Source organism: Lates calcarifer, linkage group LG15, assembly GCF_001640805.2.
Source record: "Lates calcarifer isolate ASB-BC8 linkage group LG15, TLL_Latcal_v3, whole genome shotgun sequence".
NCBI classification, from domain to species: Eukaryota; Metazoa; Chordata; class Actinopteri; family Centropomidae; genus Lates; species Lates calcarifer.
Window position 1 is genome coordinate 21,211,525 of NC_066847.1, and position 26,453 is coordinate 21,237,977.

General features: G+C 38.3%; 5 protein-coding genes and 1 long non-coding RNA gene across 6 annotated transcripts; 5 read left to right on the forward strand and 1 right to left on the reverse strand.

The window, feature by feature from the left end:
• The first annotated feature begins 1,504 nt into the window (after positions 1 to 1,504).
• On the forward strand, positions 1,505 to 7,647 carry steap4 (STEAP family member 4). Its single transcript, XM_018689564.2, has 10 exons — positions 1,505 to 1,974; positions 2,406 to 2,513; positions 2,607 to 2,677; positions 2,791 to 2,878; positions 3,789 to 4,067; positions 4,208 to 4,302; positions 4,414 to 4,524; positions 5,250 to 5,292; positions 5,481 to 5,645; positions 7,212 to 7,647. The coding sequence occupies exons 1-10, from the start codon at positions 1,774 to 1,776 to the stop codon at positions 7,467 to 7,469; spliced, it is 1,419 nt and encodes a 472-aa protein (XP_018545080.1). The 5' UTR covers positions 1,505 to 1,773; the 3' UTR covers positions 7,470 to 7,647.
• Positions 7,455 to 24,469, reverse strand: LOC127143358 (uncharacterized). Its single transcript, XR_007814711.1, has 2 exons — positions 23,559 to 24,469; positions 7,455 to 8,434 (listed from the first exon to the last, which is right to left on the reverse strand). It is a non-coding gene; the product is annotated as an uncharacterized LOC127143358 (long non-coding RNA).
• Positions 10,453 to 12,276, forward strand: LOC108892168 (C-reactive protein). Its single transcript, XM_018689593.2, has 5 exons — positions 10,453 to 10,671; positions 10,768 to 10,822; positions 11,282 to 11,384; positions 11,469 to 11,766; positions 11,890 to 12,276. The coding sequence occupies exons 2-5, from the start codon at positions 10,768 to 10,770 to the stop codon at positions 12,106 to 12,108; spliced, it is 675 nt and encodes a 224-aa protein (XP_018545109.1). The 5' UTR covers positions 10,453 to 10,671; the 3' UTR covers positions 12,109 to 12,276.
• LOC108892153 (C-reactive protein) lies at positions 12,824 to 15,194 on the forward strand. The gene is made up of 5 exons (XM_018689577.2): positions 12,824 to 12,936; positions 13,094 to 13,148; positions 13,590 to 13,692; positions 13,781 to 14,078; positions 14,202 to 15,194. Exons 2-5 carry the CDS (start codon positions 13,094 to 13,096, stop codon positions 14,418 to 14,420), a joined length of 675 nt encoding a protein of 224 aa, XP_018545093.1. The 5' UTR covers positions 12,824 to 12,936; the 3' UTR covers positions 14,421 to 15,194.
• On the forward strand, positions 15,504 to 19,675 carry LOC108892133 (C-reactive protein). Its single transcript, XM_018689568.2, has 5 exons — positions 15,504 to 15,616; positions 15,751 to 15,805; positions 18,141 to 18,243; positions 18,337 to 18,634; positions 18,783 to 19,675. Exons 1-5 carry the CDS (start codon positions 15,548 to 15,550, stop codon positions 18,999 to 19,001), a joined length of 744 nt encoding a protein of 247 aa, XP_018545084.1. The 5' UTR covers positions 15,504 to 15,547; the 3' UTR covers positions 19,002 to 19,675.
• On the forward strand, positions 22,412 to 25,680 carry LOC108892144 (C-reactive protein). The gene is made up of 5 exons (XM_018689569.2): positions 22,412 to 22,505; positions 22,730 to 22,784; positions 24,502 to 24,604; positions 24,698 to 24,995; positions 25,305 to 25,680. Exons 2-5 carry the CDS (start codon positions 22,730 to 22,732, stop codon positions 25,521 to 25,523), a joined length of 675 nt encoding a protein of 224 aa, XP_018545085.1. The 5' UTR covers positions 22,412 to 22,505; the 3' UTR covers positions 25,524 to 25,680.
• Positions 25,681 to 26,453: the final 773 nt, after the last annotated feature.

Genomic DNA, 26,453 nt, shown 5'->3' on the forward strand with positions numbered 1-26,453 from the left:
TTTTTTTTTGTTGTTGTTGCTGCTTGCTTTTGTTCTTATTTACTGATGCAAAAACACAGGATTTTTCTTTGTTTATCAGGCCTGACACCCCCTCCATCCAATGAGCATCACTCTTCTTTAGGCTTTAGGATCTTGTGGGAGGAAGAGTAAGCGAATAATTATTTACCAAACAGCAGATTAATTGCTGTTAAGGTCTGAGGCTAATTACCGGCCAAGAAACCAGATCAGCGACAAATTTCATTTCATTATCTTGTGTATGTGTGTGTGTGTGTGTGTGCGTGCGCGCTAGCAAAACACCATTATATTTGTGTCACATGTAGATACACACACACACACACACACACACAGGCCACTTAGTGAAGCAGCAGAGCAGAGGGAGTAATTACAGTGTAGGACAGGTCACTGGGCCTGCGGTTCACCTCAACCCTGAACACTGGAGCTATTCTGGACCTCTGGGAAAATAAGAGGGGCTGCATTCAGAGGCCAACTTCAGTTACTGGGCTAAGAACATTAATTACTCATAGGGCAACACAAGAGTGCAGATTAGACTGTAATTGGTGGGTTTGCCTGCAAACTCCATGAATCAGCAAGCGTCTCTACTGACCAGTGTATCAGTGAATGATTATAAGGATTGTAGTGTGCTTACAATCCAAGTGCGCAGCAAATAACACTCTGCACATGTCAAAGTAATTATACAGGTAGTAGGGCATGCAGATTTTATGATCAAATAACGGAGATTGTGTAGAGAATGAGAGGAGGGGGGTTGGGGACATTCCAGCACATTGTGTTTGTATACTGTGACCTAGACTTGGTTCAGATAGTGTTTGTATAGAGCTCAGTTAGTTAGGTACTGCTTCACCATTGTGATTCTCATTCTTGCCTGAATTGTCGAAGTTTTACCCTGCACTTAATCTAGGACACTAGTTTAAGATTTAACCTTGGTTTCAGCTCTTTGGTTTCATTCTGTGTAAATGTCTAAATCTGTTACAACAATCTTGTCTTTGAGTGGCTGACATTCAATAAACTACAATTAAAAAAATCTGTCTCTGTGATACGGTGCTGGTCAGAGAGAGCTCACCGAGGGATCTTCAATGTGCTTTTCCTTTATGTCCCTAAATTAACTGGGACTTTCTCTTACTGCTTCACTCTGTGTGTGTTTCTTAATGTGCTTCTTCATACCAGTCATTTGGTAAAACCAGAAAAACCACACTAATGAACTATAGCACTGTTTTCCTGTGTTGTGTAATCTGTCAGTGCTGGTTTCCCAGAAGAAGGCCAATCTTGAAACACTGCCACAAAATTTCCATGCCCAACATGAACACAAACGGACACAGGCACAGACAGACACAGTGTTTGCACAAGCAAAACATACTCACTGACACTCATGCCGAACAGACACACACTCCACCTTTTGCCACGGAGTTTCCAAGTTTAGAAACCTCACACTGAGCCCATCCTGGGAGGGGATGGGCCAATACAAAAATTGCCTCAACACTGAAAAATCTGTCAGTCTAGAGAGTGAGGAGTTAGAAGAAACACATGGGCTTGAGAGGCAGACACTTTTTCCAGAGGTACCCAGAAGGACAGTTACTTTGATGACTATTATTTGGTTCCATCTGCCTTGAATCTGGACATATTACTCAGTTATATTTTACTGCAGCTGTCTTGCACTGACAGAAAACCTGGTGGAGTGTTTTGTTCTGTCAAAACCACAGGAGATATCCTCACTGTTTGTGTCAGACAGTGGTCACGTCAGCTGAAAGACTGAGCGACATGTCAAAGGAGGTGAAGCCAGAGAGCGTGTCGCTGTGTCCTCTAGACACAGCAGCTGCCCCCGTGCCAGAGCTGCTGTGTATCTTTGGGACAGGGGACTTAGGGCGCTCTCTGGGCCAGCGTCTGCTCCAGAGTGGCTACAGGGTGGTATATGGCAGCCGCAGACCTCACAGCTGTGGCCCCTTGCCTCAGGGAACTCAGGTACAACACATTGCATGACATCTTCTCAAACTCTGGAATTCAACTTGTTTTTATTTGGCCAATTGTTGCCTTTGTAATCAACAGAATGCGTGTTGCCTCATGGCTCTGAACCAATTAAATTGTCTGTATTGATAGAAGTTAAAAGTGCATAGTTAATGCTGGGAAAAAAGAAACAGTTCTTATCAGACTTTGAAAGTTGACTGAGCTAAACAAGGTCAGAGATAATGTGTGTGTGCATGTGTGTCTGCAGATGTTGCCGCGCTTTGTTTGTGTGCTACATTCTGGCGCGTTTTGTTTTCATCTTTCATGCAATATGTGCTTAACTAGTGAACTAGTGTCTCTGAACATGCTGAGCCAGTTATTATTGAGTGTGTTGCTGTGTGTAATGGCCAGGCATGATAGTAGTTGTTGTGTTTGTGTGTGTTGTGCAGGTGATGAGCCATGCGGCAGCAGCCCAGTCTGCCAGTCTGGTCTTCATTTGTATTCACAGAGAACACTATGACGTCCTCGAGACACTGGCACCGGAACTCAAGGGGAAGGTACCTTGTTGCACAGTCAGATGCCTTTGTGTAACATACCAGTTGGTTCATTTCTAACCTTTCATCCACTTCGCTGATTTCATTGATTGGAAGGTGCTGGTGGACGTCAGCAACAATCTCAAGAAGAATCTATACCCAGAGGCCAACGCCGAGTATCTGCAGAGGTAAGAGGAAATTAGGCAATAATTTGATTACCTAAAACATGTTATGGACCATGTGGTTTGAATCATCAACTACTGGTGGGACATGAAGCAAAGGTTGGTTGTTTGTTGTCCAGGCTGGTCCCAGGAGCTCATGTGGTGAAAGCTTTCAACACTTTATCAGCCTGGGCCCTGCAGAATGGACCATCGGATGCCAATAGACAGGTACTGAAAGATTCTGTTTCTGATGTTTCGTTTCCAAACTGTTTACACATTAAGAATCAGATTTGTCTATTTTTAAAATGTATTTGACACTACTAAAATTTCAGATGTACCAAATTGGGTCTGCTTTTGCTATTCATGAATGCATCTTTTTTGTTCTGATGGTGACATATCTCATTTTGAAATTAAACCAGCCACTACTATTTGTCAGATTCTTCCTCCACTGCAGAACTACAAACATCTGACAGTTCTCCAATGTGTTCACACAGTGGGGTGTTGACCAACAAGTTAAAAATAATAGACTCTTTTGGAAAGGGAAACATTTCAGTCCAAATGATATTATTAACTCATTTTGAAGTTTTGATCAAACCAAATCCAAGTAAAAGAAGCCAAGTCTGAGGAGCCTTATGTCTTTTATGGATGCCACCTCTGATGTATCCTTGAATCAATTAACTCCACAATCTCCCTCTCTGAAGCTTCCCTTCACATGCTTTGCTCTCCCACTCTGCACTGCAAAGCTGCAGCATGTGTGGGTTTTTTCCTGTTTCATTTTGATCTGGTTGTACAATCCCAGAGGACAGTAAAACCACACAGAAGAGTGTGTTTGTGTGTTGTGGAGGGACTATGTTTACGTATGTATTGGGGTGTGTTAGTGTATTTGGAGCACCATCAGCGACATCACATAGGTGTTGACTGCGTGTTGTTGTTAGTTTTTACCTGCTTCCTTTGACTAAATTTAGTATTTCATACAGGAAGCCACAGTATCTCTAGGTACTTTTATGTTCAATCCTCTAGAGTCAAAACCATCCTTTCATCATAGTGTGTTCAAATGCATAAACATAAATACATAAATATAAACGAATGAAGACATATACTCCTCATGCATTTTGCTATGGATGTTGTCATGCTCCAGGTGTACCTGTGTGGTAACAGTGCTGATGCAAAGCAGACAGTGACAGAGATAGCCACCAAACTGGGCTTCACTGCTCTGGACAGAGGGTCTCTGTCTGCAGCCAGAGAACTGGAGGACTTCCCCCTGCAGCTGTTCCCAGAGTGGAGGCTGCCACTGCGCCTGGCCCTCGGTCTTACCATCACCTTCTATGTCTATGAGGTTGTTAGAGATGTCGTCTACGGGTATGTTCACCAGGGGAAAGACATCTCCTTCAGAATGATGGTGTCCCTGCCTAACAAGGTAAAGACTGTTTAGTGTCTTGCACATCATCAGTCTGTTCCTCTATGAAAGGCAGCCTCCAGATGTGTTCTCTAGAGATCATTTAACTCTGCACGTTATCCTCACTATAATCTCTTCTGTGTTTGTTCTTGCTCTTTCAGGTGTTTCCCACTGTGTCGCTCATCATGTTGACTCTGTGTTACCTGCCTGGTGTCATAGCTGCCTTCCTCCAGCTCTACAGAGGAACCAAATACAAGTCAGACATCAAAACAGGATGAGTTGATATTTAGCGCCTGCACACAGGTGCACAGCTTACTAATATAATTTAAATATCATAGAAGTCAATCAAAGTATATGTTTGTTGCAGGCGTTTCCCTGACTGGCTAGATCGCTGGATGCTGTGCAGGAAACAGCTGGGACTGCTAGCACTTGGCTTTGCCTCTCTACATGTGCTCTACACCCTCATTATCCCCATAAGGTTTGTAACAGGTGCACACATCCTCATACTTCATTCAGTTTATCTCGAATGTCTTGTTAAAGTTTTGTTGTTAATTTTGTTGTTAACTACTGTCATTTGCCACTTTATCAGGTCCTAGCTAAAACTTATATTGTCTAACACTATCCCTGTAATAAATCCTATCTTAATTAAGGTTTTAATGTTTCATTGGTGTTACTAGGGTTGCAGGGCTGTTGTAGTAGACTGCATTATGGCTCGGGAGGTCGCTTCATCTTTTATTTTCTATTCTCCTCTGTTTTTATGTGTATTTTATATGTCTGTAAAAAAGCACTATACAAATAAATTTTACTTACATTAGTTCAGCTTAAGTATTCAGCATAATTATAAAGCAAACTAGGTAGGGTTTTTTTTTATTTCAGAGCTTTTAACTGCATCTCACAGTCCTCCTCAGCAGATAGAGGTTATTCAGTTGTCATTGAGATAACTCAGTTGTCACGTGACCAAAGTGAGAACAGTCACATGCTAACAGGATGTTCACAGTGGTTGCAAGCTGCTAGGACATTACTTGGTGGTTACTGTGATGTTGGGAGGAACCACTGAGGTGGTTGCTATGGTGATTCAGAGTGGAAACTAGATATTGCAGGGTTGGTAGGGTGATATGAGTGTTTGAAGCTGTCTCAAAGGTAGGGCTATCAGAATTTTCCTGATGATTCTTCTCTAAATAATGTTGTCATTTTCATCCCCAGATATTATGTGAAATTCAGGATTGCTGATAGTACTGTCTCACAGGTAAGGCAGCCACTCAGCTAGAAATTAAGTCTGTTTGATAAATTCAAAGCTTTGTTTTTGCATTAAAATATGTGTTTAGTCAAATGTAATCATTAAGTCATCAAGATAATTTTGTAAATAGTTATCTGTTTCTATGAATGCAAAAACTGTTAATTAACATCTTTCTGCTTTGTTTACTGTCACTTTAGGGCAAGCTGAACAAAACGTTAGAGTTTGACACCACAATGGCTTGGCGTACTGACTCTTATTATGCAATGGGGATTCTGGGATATGCCGTGTATCTCCTGTTGGGAATAACCTCTCTCCCCTCCGTCAGCAACGCTCTCAGTTGGAGAGAGTTCAGCTTCATACAGGTAGATATTGGCATGTGTGTCTGAATCATATGATTTGTGGGTATCTGGATGTGTGAGCTTCAGTGTATCAGCACATTGTGACCAAGAGACACATTATGGACACAGTATTTGGCTGAATCCCTGCATCCTGTTTACTTGTACGTGGTGAAAAACTGGCGCTCGCAACTGTACGAACAAGTGTGGAATTTTTTTTATTACAGTTTCCAGTGGTGTGGGCCTTATGTTGTTCCAAGCAATCTGTCCAACAGATTTTCCCTTAAGCACATGTTGCTGTCTGTGCTTGTGTGCGTTTTTACAGGAACGATTAAATGACAGATTGTGTAGTTATTACATTTCAGTTGGCTTTCCAAGAAACCAAAAATGACAAAGGTTCATTTGAACGCTTATCAGATCAGACCACAAATTAAGAGGGTACATGTGTTTTTACACTATTTAGATTTGCACTTAAATGTTACACTCACTTTACAAAATGACAGACAGAAAAGGCTTCATGCCTTTTGTGGCCAACAGATTTGGCACTCTCAGCCACAAAAAGGAAAGTGAGTGGCAGACAAGCACATCGCTGGTTATTTGAGTGCCATTTATATGATATTTCATGAGCTAGCTTCTGATGAAATTAATACAAACAAGCTCACTGGGAAATTTAATTTGGGGCAGCTGATTATCTCACCTCTTCATTGCGGCCTTGAAAAGCTGCAAATGACAACCAGAAATTTTCTGTGTACTTCCACTGTTACTCCTGTTTATGCTCCAGGCTGAAGTTCAGGTAGTGTGGAAACTTACAGAGAGGCTACTGGACCTTTACGGATGTGGATACTGGCAGAAAAGCTGTTTGCTACGATCCTCACATCATGTCCATTGGCCAGGCTTCAAGCTATGACTGATGAGAATGAGCCTGTGCTTCAGCCCAGATGGAAAATAGTCACATGGGCCAAACAGCAGTTTACAGCTTCCTGTTGGAAGTAATCTGTTGATTTCTACCATTCCCTTGCTAAACTGTCCACTGTGATTGTTTTAACTTGGGCAGACACAAATGTTTACTTTTTTCCTACTTAAACCAATCAAAAATGGAATCAGATTTACTATGGGGAACAAACTCATTCATAAATGTAACTGGGTCATGTCAAGCTCATTTTCTCATTCCACACCCCTCCCCTTTACTCCAGCCCAAATTAGAGCTGTGCTTTAAATGTTAAGTTATTCATCAAATGTAATTTGGGGTGCATACATTATCCTTAGCCACAGTCTTTAGGTTCTGTTCATTTGTATGGAATAGATCTATGGGCCTGTAAATGCATAAGTCTCTATGTGTACATGCACATTCCCTATCTACAGTAGTTGAATTACCTCTGTGCACAGAAGGTAGATGAATGTGTTGGAATATGTGTGTGCATGTGAAGGTCAAAAACTTTTCTCTGTAAAGGCCAGTCTATCACATTTCAGCTTACTGAGCCTTTCACACAGTTATTAGATCTGTGCTTTCAGTGGAAGTATGGAAATCTGTGAATGCACACATACTCAATGAGTGAATAGTTACGTATCTTACTTTATTTTTCTCTCTTCCAGTCCAAGCTTGGCTACCTCACACTGTTCCTCTGTACCTTTCACACCTACCTATACGGCTGGAACAAATTCCTTATTCCCTACTACTACAAATGGTACACTCTTCCGACCTACATGCTCAGTCTGGTGTTGCCTTCTGTAGTGATGGTGCTCAGGCTCCTGCTCCTCTTGCCCTGCGTGGACCGCACCCTTACTCGCATTCGACAGGGCTGGGAGAGGACAGATCCAGAAGATGACAGCAAGAAGTCACTGCTAACATAGGGTTACTACAATTACAGACATTTACAACATTGGTATGCACAGAAAAGTAATCACAAAGACACCACAGAAATTTATCTTCCAAGCATCCCATCTTGTTGTATTATGTCATAGATCGAAGACTGTACAATTACACCAATTGTTCTGCTCTATATTATTAATAAAGTCAACAGAGAAAACAGTCAGTCTTTCTTTATGTAATCACTTTGGAATTTGTAAATATTACGATAGTATATGATACAGTAGCACTGTATAGGTTTTCATGAGTTATACAGAATCACAGGCATATGTTAAAACAGCCATGCTGCATTTTAAGCACAGCCACTCCTTGCTCTTATAAGCTCATGACTTTTTCTCAACTAGAGTTTAATGACTGCAATGTACCCATTCACATTCAATATCGTTACTGATTCAAACTCACAGACATCTCTTCTCCTTAGTATTAGCAGCAACAGTTTGACCACTGCTCATTTTTATATCTTTGAGTATTTATCAAAAACCCTCAGCTACAGTATATGGTGGTTCATGTTTATTAAATTAACTTCATATTTAGATATGGTGCTCGCGACAGTATTACCACTGTGAAGTGCTCTTCAAAATAAACTTCAGTGTGACTGAACAGCATTGTCTTGCCTCTTTTTCTCCCTGCCATATATATCTCATCCTGTCTGGAAGCTCAGTCAAACTCACAGAGTTTTTCCCTGCTGAGTTGAGTGTGCTCTGTCTAGTCGTCTCGGTCTGATCCCTCTCCAGGGTTCATCCCTCCGGCTGATCTGATGCCGTTCTCCAGGAAACATTCGCTCTGAGCTGCAGGCTTCTCCCCAGTCACTACTGGATCTCATCACATCAGTAGAGAGAGGAGCGTGTAGACTCTTTTATCACAGAAGTCCTCAGCAGAGAGGATATAATATTTGGTTGTGACAGCACAGATAGGCCTCTGATGTTGTGCGGCAGCAAGTCATTTTTGCCTGTCGTGAAGAGAATGAAGAAAGCATAGAGCTTAGATAACTGGGAGTCGTTAGTGACACATGACCAAGCAGTAATCTGTAAACACTGACATGGAGGCACACACACACATGTACGGTACGTTGCCACATGCATGGATACATTCAAAACACAGGTCATGCAGACACAAACACAAACCTGTAAGCAAGGAAGAAGGAAGGAGGAAAAGAAGGAGAAAAAGGAAAGGAAAAATGAGTAATACAGTGATCTGAAATATTAATAATGATTGTGCTACATTTGATAAATCAGAGAACAGAGAACCAGCTGCTTAAGTGTGAAATGTTAAACTGGAAAGGCTTATGAATAAACAAACAATAATATAAAGTATACTATGGGATTGATGACAAGTCTTAGATTTGTTGGCTAGGGTTAGATATAGGAAGGGATTCGTGGTCAGATGGTCGTGATGTGAGGATAACAGGTATGACTTATAACACACAATAATACACTGATATGCATACATAGGCACAAAGAAAAAGTTGAAAAACTCAAAATTTCAAGGCAACAAAAATTTTGAATTGGGTTTAGGCTTTTAGCAAATACAACTTAGAATTTTTACCTCTTATTCCAAGTCAATTAAAGTCAATTAAAAGCATTATTTTATATCATAATGACTCATATTTTTACTTGACTTTACTAATTCACACGATTTTTTTCATGACAGCGATATATGTAACAGCAACAACATTCCAACAACTCAAAGATTCAAGTGTTTCACACAATAATGGTGCAGGAGGTGCATCTTCATGTTTTGTATTGTTTTCATTCATCAGAGAGAAGACCCCCTGACTCCTCTGAAACACACAACAGCCCCAAACTTTCTTTATATGAGGAAAAAGAAGGTTTCAGGAGAATTTGAACCTTAACACACGGCAAGTTGGGAAGTGTATGCAAAATAGACAACAATTCTTTTTTAAATAACTTAAGTAAACGATCCATTGGACATTTTGGCAAATGAACTTTAGATTATTAGCTCTGAAAATGATAACTAAGCAATTTGAACTTGAAACTGACAAATGCATTAAATTACACTGAGTTGAGAATAACAATTAAAGTTCAACATAATTTATTGCGATTTATTGCATGCGTGGATTGAAAAATGGTTTTCCTGCAACCCCAAACTAAAGAACTGGCGCTATATATACTAAATCACATATTAAAATAATTAGCACTCATTTGATTTTTTTTAAAGTTACAATGTCTTACTTCAAATGCTGATAATTTAGGTTTAAGACAATTTATAATTGTTGTTTATGCCAAAGAATATCAGTAAACGTTTTTACAGTCTTTGTCATAATTTCATGTCCAGTGTAAAGGATATCTTTTACTCATGTCAACATTATGGTCTAAATTATTTCTTATAAAGCTGGTAAAGTGGTAAACCCTCTGTTCTGTTTTACATTTGAGCTTCTTTCTAGCATCTTTTCTAACTCTAATAATAGTTGTTGGAGCATTTAGGGGGAAATCCACTGGTACTTTTTGCTGACCACTGAGAGATGAAGTTCTCATTTGGATGATGTGTATGTTCAGCACACCCTGACATTATTGTTACAGTTGGTGTGGTAACACATGCAACACAGCATACTTAGGACAGTTTTCAATCAGCAATTTTAGGCCAAAATGAGTGCTAATACTGCATTCCGCTGGTGCTTATCTGAATAAATACAATCTCAGCTGCACCAAGTTTGCCAGGAAAACACCAACCAAGCTCAAGTGCAAAGACTACCATCCAAATTAAAATGTATCGTGACTGCATTTTTTCTACACCACTGACTTTGCACACACACACACACAAAAGATCCATAATGTCTTAAAGTGGGAGAACAGGTACGAAAAAATGGCTTGCCTGATAGGAGTGTTGAGAGCCTGCTTGATGACTGATGTCTTTGGCTGTAATTGGATATAATGTAGCTGTATGACAAAAACAAGAAGTGCAGAACTCACATGGATAAGAGTGTGAGATCCTGCAGTTAACCACATACATTTGCGACACAGGACAAGGACTATTTCAACATGACAATGGATCTGTTGATTCAACAGAAAGCACTGTGATGTAAAAAGGCATAAGACCGTTTTTAAGTTACAAGGATCTAAAGAAAGGAAGAAAACGCAGAGCTACAGACAGAAATAAGGAAGCAGTGAGAATACAAAGCTCAGTCCTATTCACTGCCACACACAAAATCCCAGCACAGATTTTAAGGTAAGATCTACACATGCAAAACTGCAACATATAAGAATTTAAAGTAATTGGATTTACTGGATTAAATGTTTTCCTTGGTGTCTTTCTTTAAATCAGATGATGTTTTTGCTTGTGCTGATAATGCTGACAGCATGTGCTGCAAGTCCTCAAGGTAAAAAAAGATATTCTTCAATCAACAGAGAGAAAACCAAAAGAAAACAGCACATGTTAAGCTGCATATGAGCCAGTTTCTTGAGAATTTGTCAGTTTTTGGTATTTACATTCAAATGTACTTTACTCATATGTCGTGCAATACTCTTCTAAGTTTTCTCATAAATCTTGAATGATGTTGTGGCCACATGGTGAGCAGTGCTTACATGTGTGCCAACAAAAAATCAGTGGTTCATAGATTTGACTGGGAATTACCTTCATTTGAAATATATAGGAAATTCATCACGTGTCAAGGTGGCTACTATAGTGTAATATCACTGCTACTGGTACTCCTATTATTACTACTAAGAATAATATCAACTTGGGCAAAAATAATAATTTATGATTTAAAAAAATCTGCATCAGTCATCAATCAAATCAAATGTTAATATAAAATGTTTTTCTCCCTCTCTCTTTTCAGATCTGTCAGGTAAAATGTTCACCTTCCCACAAGAAACCAACAGAGCTCATGTGAGGCTGAATACAACAATGCAGGATTTCAGTGCTGTAACCGTCTGTCACAGGTAGCACTGACTGTGCAAAAGAATCCAATGTATTCCTGACTGTGAAAAATATGATACATAATAATGTCTTTGTGATACCTACAGGTCCTTTACAGACCTCCGTAGAAGCCATGGCCTTTTCTCTTTGGCCACACCCTCTAGTAACAATGAGTTCCTGATTTTCTGGAGTGAAGCAAATAAGGAAATGCAGCCACATATCAAGGAGGGAAAGGTAGGATATGGAGGGTGGGACTACAAGCCAAACATGTGGCACTCTATTTGTACCACATGGGACTCTGCTTCTGGACTGGTGCAGCTGTGGTTTGATGGACAACCTTCGATTAGGAAATTCATCACCTCTGGATCAAACATCAGAGGATCGCTGATAATTATTTTAGGACAGGTACCATTTTATTTATAAGCATCAGAGTTAATGGTCTTTCAACAATGATTTATTTGCTAATGTGCAATTTATTGTGTGTTTATGCTTTAATTTATGTATTTCAAACTTTTGTGATCTCTACAGGAGCAGGATTCCCATGGCGGTGGGTTTGACATTAAGCAGTCTTTCGTTGGCATGATGACTGATGTCCATATGTGGGACTACATCTTCTCCCCCTGTGAGATCCACAACTATGTGGATGAACTAAACTTCACTCCAGGGAATGTGCTCAACTGGAGGGCACTGGACTTCCAGATTGTAGACAGGGTGCTAATAGAGGATAAATTCAAGACATGTCACTGAAAATTTAAAACAAGACCATCACAAACCTCAGAAAATTATTTCATATTTTCTATGCTATGTACAATTCCTGTAGTACAAATTACCCATTCTATATTAAATCACTGTTTAGTAAAGAATAGGTTCTGATTTTTTCAACTCTATCTTAATAAAATAATCCCATGAAAGTTATTTTGGTCACTTTGATTATTTTACCTGTCCTTACTATGAAGAAATCACTTCCTAATATGACTGTGCTGTAAAAGATGTTAAGAAGTTAAAGCTATAATAAGGGTTCAGTAGTCTTGAGTTAACCAAAGTTGTTCTGAGAAGGTGCCAGTCACAGGCAAGCAAAAGTCTAAATGGCAGGAGGTAGTTGACAGACCAGCAACAGCACTATGAAAGTAAAAAAAAAAAAAAGTTATGATAAGCTACCTTGTTTGTATTAAGACTATTTAAAAAAAATACAGATATTTTAACCTATTACAAGGAATGTTTCCCTTAAGTGGTTATCTTAGATGATTCATGGCTTTGGCTGTATTGTAGCTTTACAATAAAAATAAGAAGTGTGGAACTGATGTGGATAAGAGAGTTGAGATCCTGCAGTTAACCACATACATTTGCGACACAGGACAAGGACTATTTCAACATGAGGATGATTCTGTTGATTCAACAGAAAGCACTGTGTATGGAAAAAACACCTTTTCACATTACATAGATCTGAAGCTGAAAAAATATGGAAGTAGATAAAGGAAGGAAATGCACAGAGGCAGACAGAAATAGGGAAGCAATGAGAATACAAAGCTCAGTCCTATTCGCTGCCACGCACAAAATCCCAGCGCAGATTTTAAGGTAAGATCTACACATGCAAAACTGCAACATATAGGAATTTAAAGTAATTGTATTATATCCGAACATTCCAGCTGTATTGTGGAAGTCCAAATCAAAAGTATTGAATTCACTGAATCAAATGTAAATATTTTCCTTGTTGTCTTTTTTTATATACCAGATGATGTTTTTGCTTGTGCTGATAATGCTGACAGCATGTGCTGCAAGTCCTCAAGGTAAAAAAAGAGATACTCTTCATTTAACAGAAAACCAAAAGAAAATGGTACATGTTAAGCTGCATATGAGCCAGTTTCTAGAGAATTTGTTGCCTTTTGGTATTTACATTTAAATGTTCTTTACTCATATGTCGTACAATACTCTTATAAATCTTGAATGATGCTGTGCCACATGGTGAGCAGTGCTTACATGTGTGCCAACAAAAAGTCAGTGGTTTATGTGATACTGTTTGTACCATATTTTGACTGAGAATGACTGTCATTCAAAATATATAGTAAATTCATCATGTGTCAAGGTGGCTACTATAGCGTAATATCACTGCTACTGGTACTCCTATTACTACTACTAGTGATAATAAGTATAGTAAAAATAATAATAATAATCTATGGTAAGACATTCAAATACACCGTCAAATATTTTTTCTCCCTCTCTCTTTTCAGATCTGTCAAATAAAATGTTCACCTTTCCACAGCAAACCAACAGAGCTCATGTGAGGCTGAATACAACAATGCAGGATTTCAGTGCTGTAACCGTCTGTCACAGGTAGCACTGACTGTGCAAAAGAATCCAATATATTCCTGACTGTGAAAAGTATGATGCATAATAATGTCTTATAATGTAATACCTACAGGTCCTTTACAGACCTCAAAAGAGACCACGGCCTTTTCTCTTTGGCCACACCCTCTAATCAAAATGAATTCCTGATTTTCTGGGATGATACACATAAGGAGATGGAGCCCCATATTAGGAACGGAAAGGCAGAATATGGTGGATGGGACTACAAGCCAAACATGTGGCACTCTATTTGTACCACATGGGACTCTGCTTCTGGACTGGTGCAGCTGTGGTTTGATGGACAACCTTCGATTAGGAAATTCATCACCTCTGGATCAAACATCAGAGGATCGCTGATAATTATTTTAGGACAGGTACCATTTTATTTATAAGCATCAGAGTTAATGGTCTTTCAACAATGATTTATTTGCTAATGTGCAATTTATTGTGTGTTTATGCTTTAATTTATGTATTTCAAACTTTTGTGATCTCCATAGGAGCAGGATTCCCATGGCGGTGGGTTTGACATTAAGCAGTCTTTTGTTGGCATGATGACTGATGTCCATATGTGGGACTACGTCCTCTCCCCCTGTGAGATCCACAACTATGTGGATGAACTAAACTTCACTCCAGGGAATGTGCTCAACTGGAGGGCACTGGACTTCCAGATTGTAGACAGGGTGCTAATAGAGGATAAATTCAAGACATGTCACTGAAAATTTAAAACAAGACCATCACAAACCTCAGAAAATTATTTCATATTTTCTATGCTGTTACGTAAAATTTATATAGTATAAATTACCAATTCTATGTTAATCATTGTTTAGTAAAGAATAGGTTTAGATTTTTTCAACTCTATCATAATAAAATAATCACAGTTAGAGAGTTATTTTTCATCACTTTGATTATTTTACCTGTTCTTTCTGTAAAGAGATCACTTCCTAATATGACTGTGCTGTAAAAGATGGGGATGTCTCAAAGGTATTGGGATACATCATTTCAGTTAAAGCTATAATAGGGGTTCAGTAGTCCTGAGTTAGCCAAATTAAATAGATTTTTACAATAAAGTTGTTCTGAGAAGGTGCCACTTGACAGCTAGTATGGAGAGGAGGAATGATTATGATGACTCTCAACATACGTGCAAGTTGTAATGGCTCAAATGCAGAACTTACAGGCAGTGAAAGTAGACTGAAAGCTTAGTTTACTATGTTGTTGATCACAAAAATGTTAAGTCACAGACAGGCAAAAGTCTAAATGGCCGGAAGCTGGTTGACAGACTGGCAACAGCACTAAAAGTGTAGAAAAGTTATAATTAGCTGACTTGCTTGTAAAAAAAATCCATATTTTTCAGTTCATTGCAAGACAAAATTTCTTTACGTGTTATGCAATTGTTTATGATCACTAACATTACGTCCTGATCTGGTTTCATTTTTTAGTCAATCAATAAAAAGGTGAAGAAAAAAATAAAAACACTGAATTGAAGGACCACATGTGATGTGAAAAGGAGTTGTCTGTTGTTATTATCCTTCAGAGAGCTATCACTCTGCATGTCTAACAAGATATCAAACCGTGCCTAACACACACTTTGTTTTGTCCACAGTATATTTTCTATATGGATGAGTCTCACTTCCCTTTTTCCAGACTTAAGCAAAAAAAACTGGTAATGTTGCTCCACACCTACTGAATGTGTGTTAGCCAACTCCTCTATGGAGCAATAATATCAGAGCTGTGAATCTATTTTGAAGGTCCTTTGCCCCCTACTGGTGTAGTATAATTTCTCAACAGATGTTTACATTGTATATTTGCAAATCGATGGAACTCAAAGCCTAAACAAACAGGGACAATGACCACAAGGTACAAAATTCACAGTCTTATTCACCATCACAAACATTATCCTGCCACAGGACTCAAGGTAAGATTAACTTAAGTAACCCCAAATTGTTTTCCAATTTTTTTGTAGTCAGTCACACACTGGTAAAACTATTAGCAAGACCAAAGTATTCGATTTATTTCATTGTGCATGGTGTGTATTTGTCTTTGTATTAGATGGCGCCATTTCTCCTACTGGTGATGGTGACAGTATGTGCTGCTGTTCCTCAAGGTAAAAAATAATTCTTTACTTAACAGAGGGAAAATCAAACTGACATCAAAATAACGATGCATACAAATGCACTGGGCTCACAAGAGTTTATCTTTTGATGTTTGTTACCTTTGTGCTCACTCTTTTAAATATGCACATTTTCTTGCTAATTCAACAGTATGAGCTTTATATTAATAGTAACAATTAGGAAAATCTGTCAAACGTATGACTAAGTTACAGATCTATTAAATTTTTGTAATTCATTTTTTTAATTAAAAAATTACAGTATAATCTTGAATATTAATTCAAACAAATAAATCAATTCAATTTGTTGTCTTACACTCAGCTACGAGAGGCGGTCAAAAGTAAACAAGTCCAAGGTGCAAATGAAGGGGTAAAGTCCATAAACCAACAAAGAAGCAACCAAACTATGGCAGATACCTGAGCTGGATGGCTTTTTCAGCTTCAGTTCATTTCTATGGGAGGTGGCAAACACCCTGCAAGAAACACAACAGGGCAGTAAGCAGTTATGGGCAGGTAGGGCAAAGTTCAGCTGTAAACTGGAGGCGTGGAAAACAATGACATGGTAACTGATAAAATTTGACAAACATCATAAATTTATTGTGAACATATGTATTTTACAGTTGAATATTAACTGCGCTAGTGGTGCGTCTTGGCAGGTATACAGAAAGTTCACCATGTTTCAAGGTTGTTACCACAACTGATCCTTCACAAAGTCCTGCCCCTCAAAAACAGACTGGCCAATCACAGCATAGCAATGCCCAGCTCCCACCAGTGTCTGACAACTATGCTTCATAGACTCTCCAGCAATTGTTTCAGAGTTTTGTTATTTTCAGGCTGAATTTGTGGATTTTGAGCTAGTCATGATTAAACATTGTGCCTGGTTACAGACACAGGGATGGATCAGATGGCCCCAAACACCTGTGGAGCCAACATGAGTAGAGTACAGCACATCATTAACCAGCACTGTGTTCTGTGTTACACTATCTAATGATGTTATACTGAATGTATACACAGTCTTCTATCATTTTTTAATGATGTTAACAGTGAATAATACTCCTGTGAACTGTAGGCTTTAGCTCCTACCTTGACATTTTTTGCCATTGAGTCTAGATATATATGCCTCAAACACATAAACAGCTTCTATCTCAAACAGCTTTTTCACTTTCACTTTCCAAAAGTTGAATGCTTCTTCAGTAAGTGCAGTTTGTGACAGTGTTGTCATTACAGGTGTACTCAAAAAATAAGAATATCACAAGTGAGTTCATTTATGCGCATAAATTAAATCAAAAAGGTAAACTGTCATATATCTTATATTCATCACACATAAAGTGACTTATTTCAAGCATTTTTTTGTTTGTTTTAATTCATCAGTATGGCTAAAAGGTCATGAAAATCAGAAATCCAATCCTCAAATTATAAGAATACTTCATAAGATCAAACAGAAAAGGATGTACAATGTAGAAATGTCCAGCTTCTGACAAGTATGTTCATTTATACACTCAGTACTTGTGTGGCATGGAAGCTATCAGCTTGTTGCACTGATGAGATATTATCGAAGCCAAGTTTGGTTTGATAGTGGCCTTCAGCTCGTCTGTATTGCTGGGTTGAGTGTTTCTCATCTGTTTCTCTATGGGGTTCAGGTCCAGAGAGGTGGCTGGTCAATCAAGAATAGTAATATCATGGTCAGCAAACCATTTGGTAGTAGTTTTGGCACCGTGGGCAGGTGCTAAGTCCTCCTGGAAAAGAAAATTAAGATCTCCATAAAACTTGACCTTCTGTGGCTTACCCCTGGAGGGTGTCAACTGTCAAATCAATCTTACTCATGGTTGTGGTTGTGTGTGATGAACTAGACCAAGCGATATTTATACCGTATTATTACTGTTTGAATAGAAATTTACTCAGACTTGAAATGAAATTCTAATAATTTAAAATACTGGATTTCTGATTTTCATGAGCTACAAGCCATAATGATCAGATTTTTTTTAAAGGCTTGACATGTCACATTATGTTTAACAAATATAAAATATATGACAGTTTACCTTTTTGAATTCAATTATGAACAAAAATGAACTTTTTCATAACATTCTAATTTTTTGAGATGCACCTGTATGTTAGCTCAACAGCTTGACAGCTTAAAATGGGAGCTAAGCAAGGGGTCAATGGATTCATTTAGTGATTTGACTTTTAGCTTCGGCTTATGTCTTCTCAAAAACATCATTTTATAAACATATTTTCTGGATCCAGACTAAGTGAATATATTTTCCTGCTATTATATATTAAATGTGTCTATGACATAATTTTAATCAGATACTGACTGTACTTTTTTCCCCAGATCTGTCAGGTAAAGTGTTCACCTTCCCACAAGAAACCAACACAGCTTATGTGAGGCTGACTACATCAAGACAGGATTTCAGTGCTGTAACCGTCTGTCACAGGTAGTACTGAAAGTGCAAAATGCATTAAAAAATCCACCATATTCCTGACTGTGAAAAGTATCATGTTTAATAATGCCTTTGTAATACCTACAGGTCCTTTACAGACCTCAAAAGAGACCATGCCCTTTTCTCTTTGGCCACACCCTCTCATCAAAACGACATTATGATATACTGGGAAGAAACTAATAAGCAAATGCAGCCACATATCAGGAATGCAAAGGTAGGATATGGTGGATGGGACTACAAGCCATACACATGGCACTCTGTTTGTACCACATGGGACTCTGCATCTGGACTGGTGCAGCTGTGGTTTGATGGACAACCTTCAACTCGGAGATTCATCAGCTCTGGATCAAACATTGGAGGATCTCCTATAATTATTTTAGGACAGGTACAGTTTTGTTGACAAGCGTCATAGTTAATGGTCTTACAACAAATGATTTGTGTAATAGTTATTGTGCGTCTCTGGTGTATAGATGTCAGAGCAATGGTTGTAAAATAATGCTATACTGTATTTAAAACCTCTGTAATCTCTACAGGACCAAGATACCCATGGAGGTGGATTTGACAGCAAACAGTCTTTCATTGGCATGATGACTGATGTCCACATGTGGGACTATGTCCTTTCTCCCTGTGAGATCCACAACTATGTGGATGAACTAAACTTCAGTCCAGGGAATGTGCTCAACTGGAGAGCACTGGACTTCCAGATTACAGAAAGAGTGCTGGTAGAAGAGAAACAAAAAATCTGTTATTAAAATCTAGAAAAAAGAAGATCAATGTCCTGTAAATTCAAAATAGAAAAATTAAAAGCTGAATAAAAATAGAGTTAAATTTGATAATTTGACAAATTTTTGATTTGTCTACGCTTTTCTTTTTACTTTTGTTGTTTATGAGATCATTGCAATTATTTTTTTCTTAAAACTTTTCCAGCGAGTGTTATACTCTCTAACCTTATGGCCACATGTTGCCCAGAATTAGCTTATTATCCTCACTTGTATTCATAATGTTAACAGACATTAATCCAGTCAAAGCAAATGTTGCTAAGTGAATTCATCATTTGTCATTGCAAAGAAGTTTGTGAAACTGAAACAGGCTGAAGATGAAAAAAAAGTTAAGAATTATTACACCAGTGTTGTTTGTAACGTTTCCAAAGATATTACTTTATAGATATCACAAATTCTGTAATCTTTATAACTTTCTACTTAAAGCCTCCTTTGGGAATTATATAATTGTTAAATTCCTGTTTCCAGCGATGTAAGCTCAGGTGTGTCTTTGCTCCCATCTGTAGCAGAGAGGCTGTGACTGTGGGATGCAATTTGGGGAGGAGCGTGTTGCTCACTGCTTTTACTTTTGCTTGTTACCCCGCTGCTTACTTAATTTCCCTGAGGGAGTCATCCCAAGGGATCAATAAAGTCTAGTCTAAGTCTAAGTCTAAGTCTGCAAAGCAATGTCCTTTCTAACCTCCACTGCACCCACAAGAACTTCGACTTCTGTGTCAGAAATTTTTTTTAAAAATATATTTTTTTAGTTATTCTCAGTAGTGGCTGTGATTTACCATGAAAAACCATGAAAAACCATTAATCAGTGGCTCATTTATATGCATCAACATTCATGAGGTGCTTTGCATTGACCATTTATGGTTAAATGTGGGTGTGTAGAGGGCAGGACAGGAGGCTGATCCATGTGCACACATTTAATTTATAAAGAAAATACTGCCTGCAGAATTGCATGCGCACAGTTTTATAAATCAGATTTTTTTGTGGTGTACACCATTTTCAGCTTTTTAGCGTACATACACTTTTAGTGTGGTTGCTACACACTGTTTTATAAATGAGACCCCAGATGATTAGAACTGGTAAAATCACAGAAAAAAGCAATTTTGCGTTACAAAAAAATGTGTTTTTCCGATGCAGTTAAGCAGACACAGGATGTCTCAGAGGGGCTGCAAGCCAAGCTGCCAGTAAGGTCTGCCCAGCTTGCTTCTCTGATAACTGAAATTCCAGACATCTGATAACTAAAATCTTTAATCCGTTGAAAATATAGTTAAAAACCAAGATCTAAAAGTCCACAGTCATGCACTTATTATATCTGTTAATATTATTACTTGGTCAATTTGAAGCTTTACATTTAGCAACAAGTAGACAGTCAGGATAAGTAAACAAGTCCAAGGTGCAAATCACACACACTCCCACATGGACTTTTGATTGTTTGATTGTGCTGACAGATGCTGCCAATCAGTAAAACTAGTAGGTCAATGCGAAGGAAAACACTGGTCTCTAAGGCTGCTGATAAACAAATGCCCAATAGCTGAATGGCCCCAGTGCCTTGAGCAGTGGGTCCCCAGCTCAACCCCCAATCTGGCTGGACTTTGGCCAGCTGGATCTTCACTATCCTATCTAATAAAATACATATACTACATATTACACATTCAGTGTGATTTGTCCAGAAGCTCTTCAATATCTGAATCCTAAGAGTAGTAGCTTGTAAGTTTGCTTTTTATGACTACTGTACACTTTCTGTATTAGTCCTCTCAGTTAATCGCCAATGGTCTCATTTTTGACTGCTTTTAGTAGGTATAAGGCAACTTTAAACTTTCTTTTTTCTGCCCAACATTTAAGTTGTGTTGTGTTTAATAATGTATGTACCTCAACAATGAAATTCTGTAAGGAAATTGTAAATAACAAATTGGATACTGTGTAAATTCTTCTCTTGATCCTCTTTGAAGGTCATCTGCCCCCTACTAGCCAGAAATGGATAAATGCAGCTTTAACTTAGTTTTGACATTTACATGTAGAGGTCTGATCTCAGCCTGTTATTTTTTTAGACACTGAAATAAACAATATCTTCATTCAATGTAGCTACTCCCCTATATGTGACCGGGTCTGTACTTAAGAATATTGGCAGAGGGCTTAAGTTTCTCCATGTTTCATCACTTCTCCCAGTTCTTTCATAATAAATCATAAACACTCCAACATGGATTTTTGATTGTTCATGTAATTCATTCTGTGCTGACAAATGCTGCCAGTATAGTCAACCAATTTTGTCCATTGGCATGCACTTATTATGTCTGTTAAAATTATTACTTGGTCAGTTTGAAGCCTTAGGTTTAGCAATAAGTAGACAGTCAATATAAGTAAACAAGTCCAAGGTGCAAAGGCAGAGGCAAACCAGTGTTTTGATAGTAAATCACACACACGCCCACATGGACTTTTGATTTGATTGTGCTGACAGATGCTGCCAATCTCTCAATCAGCTCGTAATGAGAAGGACAACACTGGTCTCTATGGCTGCTGATAAACAAACCCACCTTTGTGGTACATGTCACTGAATATAAAAATGACCTTGCATTTTGTCTTTGAAGAAGCTACCAGTTCATGAAGGTCCAACTGTAGAAACCCATTGTGTGTTGGAAGTATGGCTGTCATGAGAAGACAACAACCAACAGTGACTAAGTCTCTTTGAATATCTCCAAACCGCAGAAAAAAAATCAGGTGGAACAACAAGAACTTAAGTCACTCTTCTCTCAAGGAATAGGGTAACATTTCCTCAGACTGTGGCACTAGTGATGCTGCAGACAACTTACAAACCTGCTGGAACTTCCACAATAAATAAGCTGCAAAATAGCAGCTGTAGCAGCAACACATCTCTTTTGATATTTCTGTTGAGAACTAAAAAGAGCCTCTTGTGTTAAGCTAGCAGATTCCTGATGTAATGCAGGGCAGCATGAGTTTGCAGCCTTAAGTGGAAGAGTTTCTCTAAAACGTTATCAATAATCTAGCCATCTAATTTGGCAGATACATACAGTCCTTATATCATTGCACAGCAGTATATCATGGCAGTGCGTCCTATATTGGTTGATATATTTCAGTCTGGGCCAAAGTAGAGGACAAAACAACTGATATTACATCCTTACAGACATGGCACCAGCATGGTTAAAAATATACCTATGCTAAATTGTTATGCAGGAGATTTTTGTCTTTTTTCATATTTATTTTACCTACTTTATTCATTGTAACTGTTTAATTAACTGACTAAGTAGCTTCAAGTGTATGTTTTTAAACACAGACTTGTTGACAGAGTCGTAAAAGCCCTCAGGTAACAGTGTATATAGATCACTGAAATTCAAAGCCATAAATTGCATATAAATAGATATATGGGGAGGAAACAAATAGAAGTAATGACCCCAATAAGGAAGCAGGCAAGGTACAAAACTCTCAGTCTTTTGCTGTCACACACAACATCCTGACACAGGATTTAAGGTAAGATCAAGGTGTGAGATACTCTGGGAAATAGAGGAATTTAACATGACTGTATTATATGCAAACATTTGTCATCTTTTCTTCCTGTATTGTATATTGCAGCCAGCCAATATGAGGAACACCAAATTTTTTTGTAGTCAATTATGCACTGGTAAAACCAATAGCAACACCAAAGTATTTGATTTATCCCAATTGTGCATGGTGTGTATTTGTCTTTGTATTAGATGGCGTTCTTGCTTCTACTGGGGATGCTGACAGCATGTGCTGCTGTTCCACAAGGTAAAAAACTCATTTATTTAACAGAGGGAAAATCAAAATGATATCACAATAAGGATGTGTACAAGTGCACCAGGCTCAGACCAGTTTGTCATCTTTTAATGTCAGTTACCTTTGCGGTCACTCTTTTTTTAACTATGCACATTTTTCCACTGATCTGTTTCATTCATTTTTGGAATTTTGAAATTACAATATAAGATAATCTTAAATATTAATTCAGACAATCAACTCAATTTGCTAGCTGACGCTCAGCAACAAGAAGCAGAAGTAAACATGTCCAAGGTGCAAAGGAAGGGGTAAAGTCCATAAACAGAGGTAACCAAACTATGGCAGACATCTAAACAAAAAACAAAGGCTAAAACGCACTAAATGCAGTGAGTTGGGTGGAGTTTTCAGCTTCAGTTAATTTCTATGGGAGGTGGCAAATCTCTCGTAAGGAACACAGTGGGACAGGAAGCATCTATGAGCACGTAGATCAAAGTTCAACTGATACACTCTTTTGCATGGGAGGTCAACTAATGAGAGCTGCCAAAATGTACAATTAAGATGTGTACACAGTTATAAACTTCAGTAGTAGTGCAGAGAGATCAAGTTAGCCTTTTGGATAGCTTTGCTGTTATTGTGAACTTTAACTCCCATGTGTCACACTTAGCCTATAGCCTTAACTGTAGCCCTTTTTAACCACCACATTAATTACACCACTGTTAAACATGAATAAATGTAAGAACACAAAGATTCAATGCAATAATAGAAACGGGAAATACTGTATGTACTCACTGTTCCATGGAGACGGCAGAAAGCTGCTAGTAACAATCAGTTCAAATCCTGTCCACCGGTTAGCTCAGCAATGGGAAAAAAAAAAAACGTCCAGAGGCTAGGTCCACGTGCTAAAAACAGATTTCTCTGGCAACGGCATGCCCTGAGCACCTGCACCTGCAGCAGCATGTGTGCCAGTGTCCGATATTCTTCCTGTTTGTTAACCACAAATGTCCATATTATTACAGTTTTCAGGATCCACACTTGTCTTCCGGTCGAGCGAAGGCGACGGCTGGTTAGCTAGAAACAGTCGATGTTTGTGCTAATTTAGCAACATGTCTGACCGCTCAAATTCAGTTAATTTTCCCGTTTTGGTAGGGTACACACTCTTATAAAACTATAGACTCTGAACTTGAAATATAGTGATTTAACAGAGTTAAATGAACTTCCAAACAGCAGCTCACATCGTTTCCTTTTCACCCATGTCGTTTTGGTAGGGTATGTTACTCGAGCTGAGTTCCACCATTTTGAGAACTCGGAAGGGTCCAATATTCGTCCCAAATTGGCACTGATTGGCTGATAATGACTGATAGACACCTGGCTGCCCAATACGCAAACAGAAAACGGGCCTGAGAAGTTCAAGATCGACTTAAATCAGAGGAAATTTCAACATCTTACCGAAAATATACATTTCTCCATACTAATGCCAAAAATTACTTCAGACTAGCAATAACTCATATTTCAAGATACACAGTATAAGAGCTCAACTGAAATACATATGAAAGACAATATGTTAACAAAATAAGTAGGATACTGCAGATTAATTTGGTGAGGTTTAGGTTCAGCTCTCAACTTTTTTGTTTCAGACAACTTGTCAATACATATTTTGAATTAAATACTTAATTTGTTTTTTTACATAATTTACATTTCATTGTCTGATTTTGATTTTCTTTCCTTTTCTTAGATCTGTCAGGTAAAACGTTCACCTTCCCACAGCAAACCAGCACAGCTCACGTGAGGCTGACTACATCAAAACAGGATTTCAGTGCTGTTACCGTCTGTCTCAGGTGGTGCTGACTATGCAAAATGAATGAAATAACACACTGTATCTCTGACAATAAAAATCATCATGCATGATGACGTTTTTTTAATGTCTACAGGTTCTTTACAGACCTCCGAAGAGACCACTCCCTTTTCTCTTTGGCCACACCTTCTAATGACAATGACTTCCTCATTTTCAAGAGTGGTGCAAATGATGAGATTGATCTCTATATCAGGGGCAATCATGCAAGATTTGGGGGGCAAGAGTACAAGCTGAATATGTGGCAGTCTATTTGTTCTACATGGAACTCTGCATCTGGAGTGGCACAGCTGTGGCTGGATGGAAAACCCTCAAGTAGGAAATTCTTCAGCTCTGGATCAAACATCAGAGGACCCATCATAATGGTTTTAGGACAGGTACAGTTTTTAATGATCACACATGAAAGAATGGTTTGACATTATGGGAAGTACACTGATTTACTTTTTCACTGAGGTAAATATGTTGCTTGACTCGGACACAAGTTAGTTGAGTTTAGCTATCCTTGCCACATGATATAGTTTTTTACTCCAACTCTTAGCAGGACTATCCCTTGAATAGTCTTAGTGCGTAATAGTGCTGTCATTGCTACTTTATTTTTTTTATGTCTTCAGAAAATGTATTTCATTTTTTTAAAAAAAACGCACAATACAATATGGCTATTAACTAATATTTCTGCGAATTCTCAGGAGCAAGATTCCCATGGTGGGGCATTTGACATCAACCAGTCCTTGGTTGGCATGACGTCTGATGTCCACATGTGGGACTACATTCTTTCTCCCTGTGAGATCCACAACTATGTGGATGAACTAAACTTCACTCCAGGGAATGTGCTCAACTGGAGGATGCTGGACTTCCAGATTGTAGGAAGAGTGCTGATAGAAGATAAACAAAAAATCTGTTACTAATAGCCTGGAAAAAAAATCAATGCCTTGCAAAATCAATGTTGCTAATGTTGCTAAGTAAGTTCATGATTTGCTGTTGCACTAAAGTTTGTGAAACTGAAATTGGCTGAAGATGAAAATAAAGTTGAGATTGCACTGAGAGTACCAGTGCTATATGTGACTTTGCCAATGATATTACTTTATAGTTTTTACACATTCAGTATGATTTGTTCAGACTCTTCAATGCCTGGATCCTAAGCGTAGTAGCTTGTGAGCTTACTTTTTGTGACAGCTACAAACTTTCTATATTCTATATTGCAAGACTGTTTCTTGGCACAGTCATTTCTCTTCATATAACTCTTGGCAAGAAGGCAAAATAAGTGCGTTTCCCAAAATGTCTGACTATTCCTTTAAAGTGAAAGCAAAGTGCAGAACTGACATGAAACTATCGTACATGAGCAGTTGATAGGCTTTTCTATACACAGCCCAATTTATAATCAGTCTGCAGTCTGTATGCAGAAAAAAGAAACACTGAATCAAATTACATGAATTTCATGTTTCTTTCCTGCTTGTGTTTGTTGATTTGCATATATTTGTATTGTAAGCTGCTGTGCATTGAGCTTTCTCGCCACCATAGAATTTAAACGTTTGCTCCCTAGGGATAAAAGCTACTTGCAAACCTGCACAGGGACATCCACAATAAATTAGGTTATAAGAATCAGTAACACATCGTGTGCTGCATAAGAACTCAAGCCTCTTGCGTTAAGCTAGCTGGTTCCAGGTGTAATGCAGGGCAACTAGGAGTTTACAATTGACTTGATTTCTCTGCAGTAGTTGTTTGAATCTGTTCAGTCTCCATGTCATTGGCAGTTAGCTGCACGTGTTTCTGATAAAGTTGGACTTTGTGTTGTTGGATGGATATAGTAGATTATGTATTATTATTATTATTGTTTA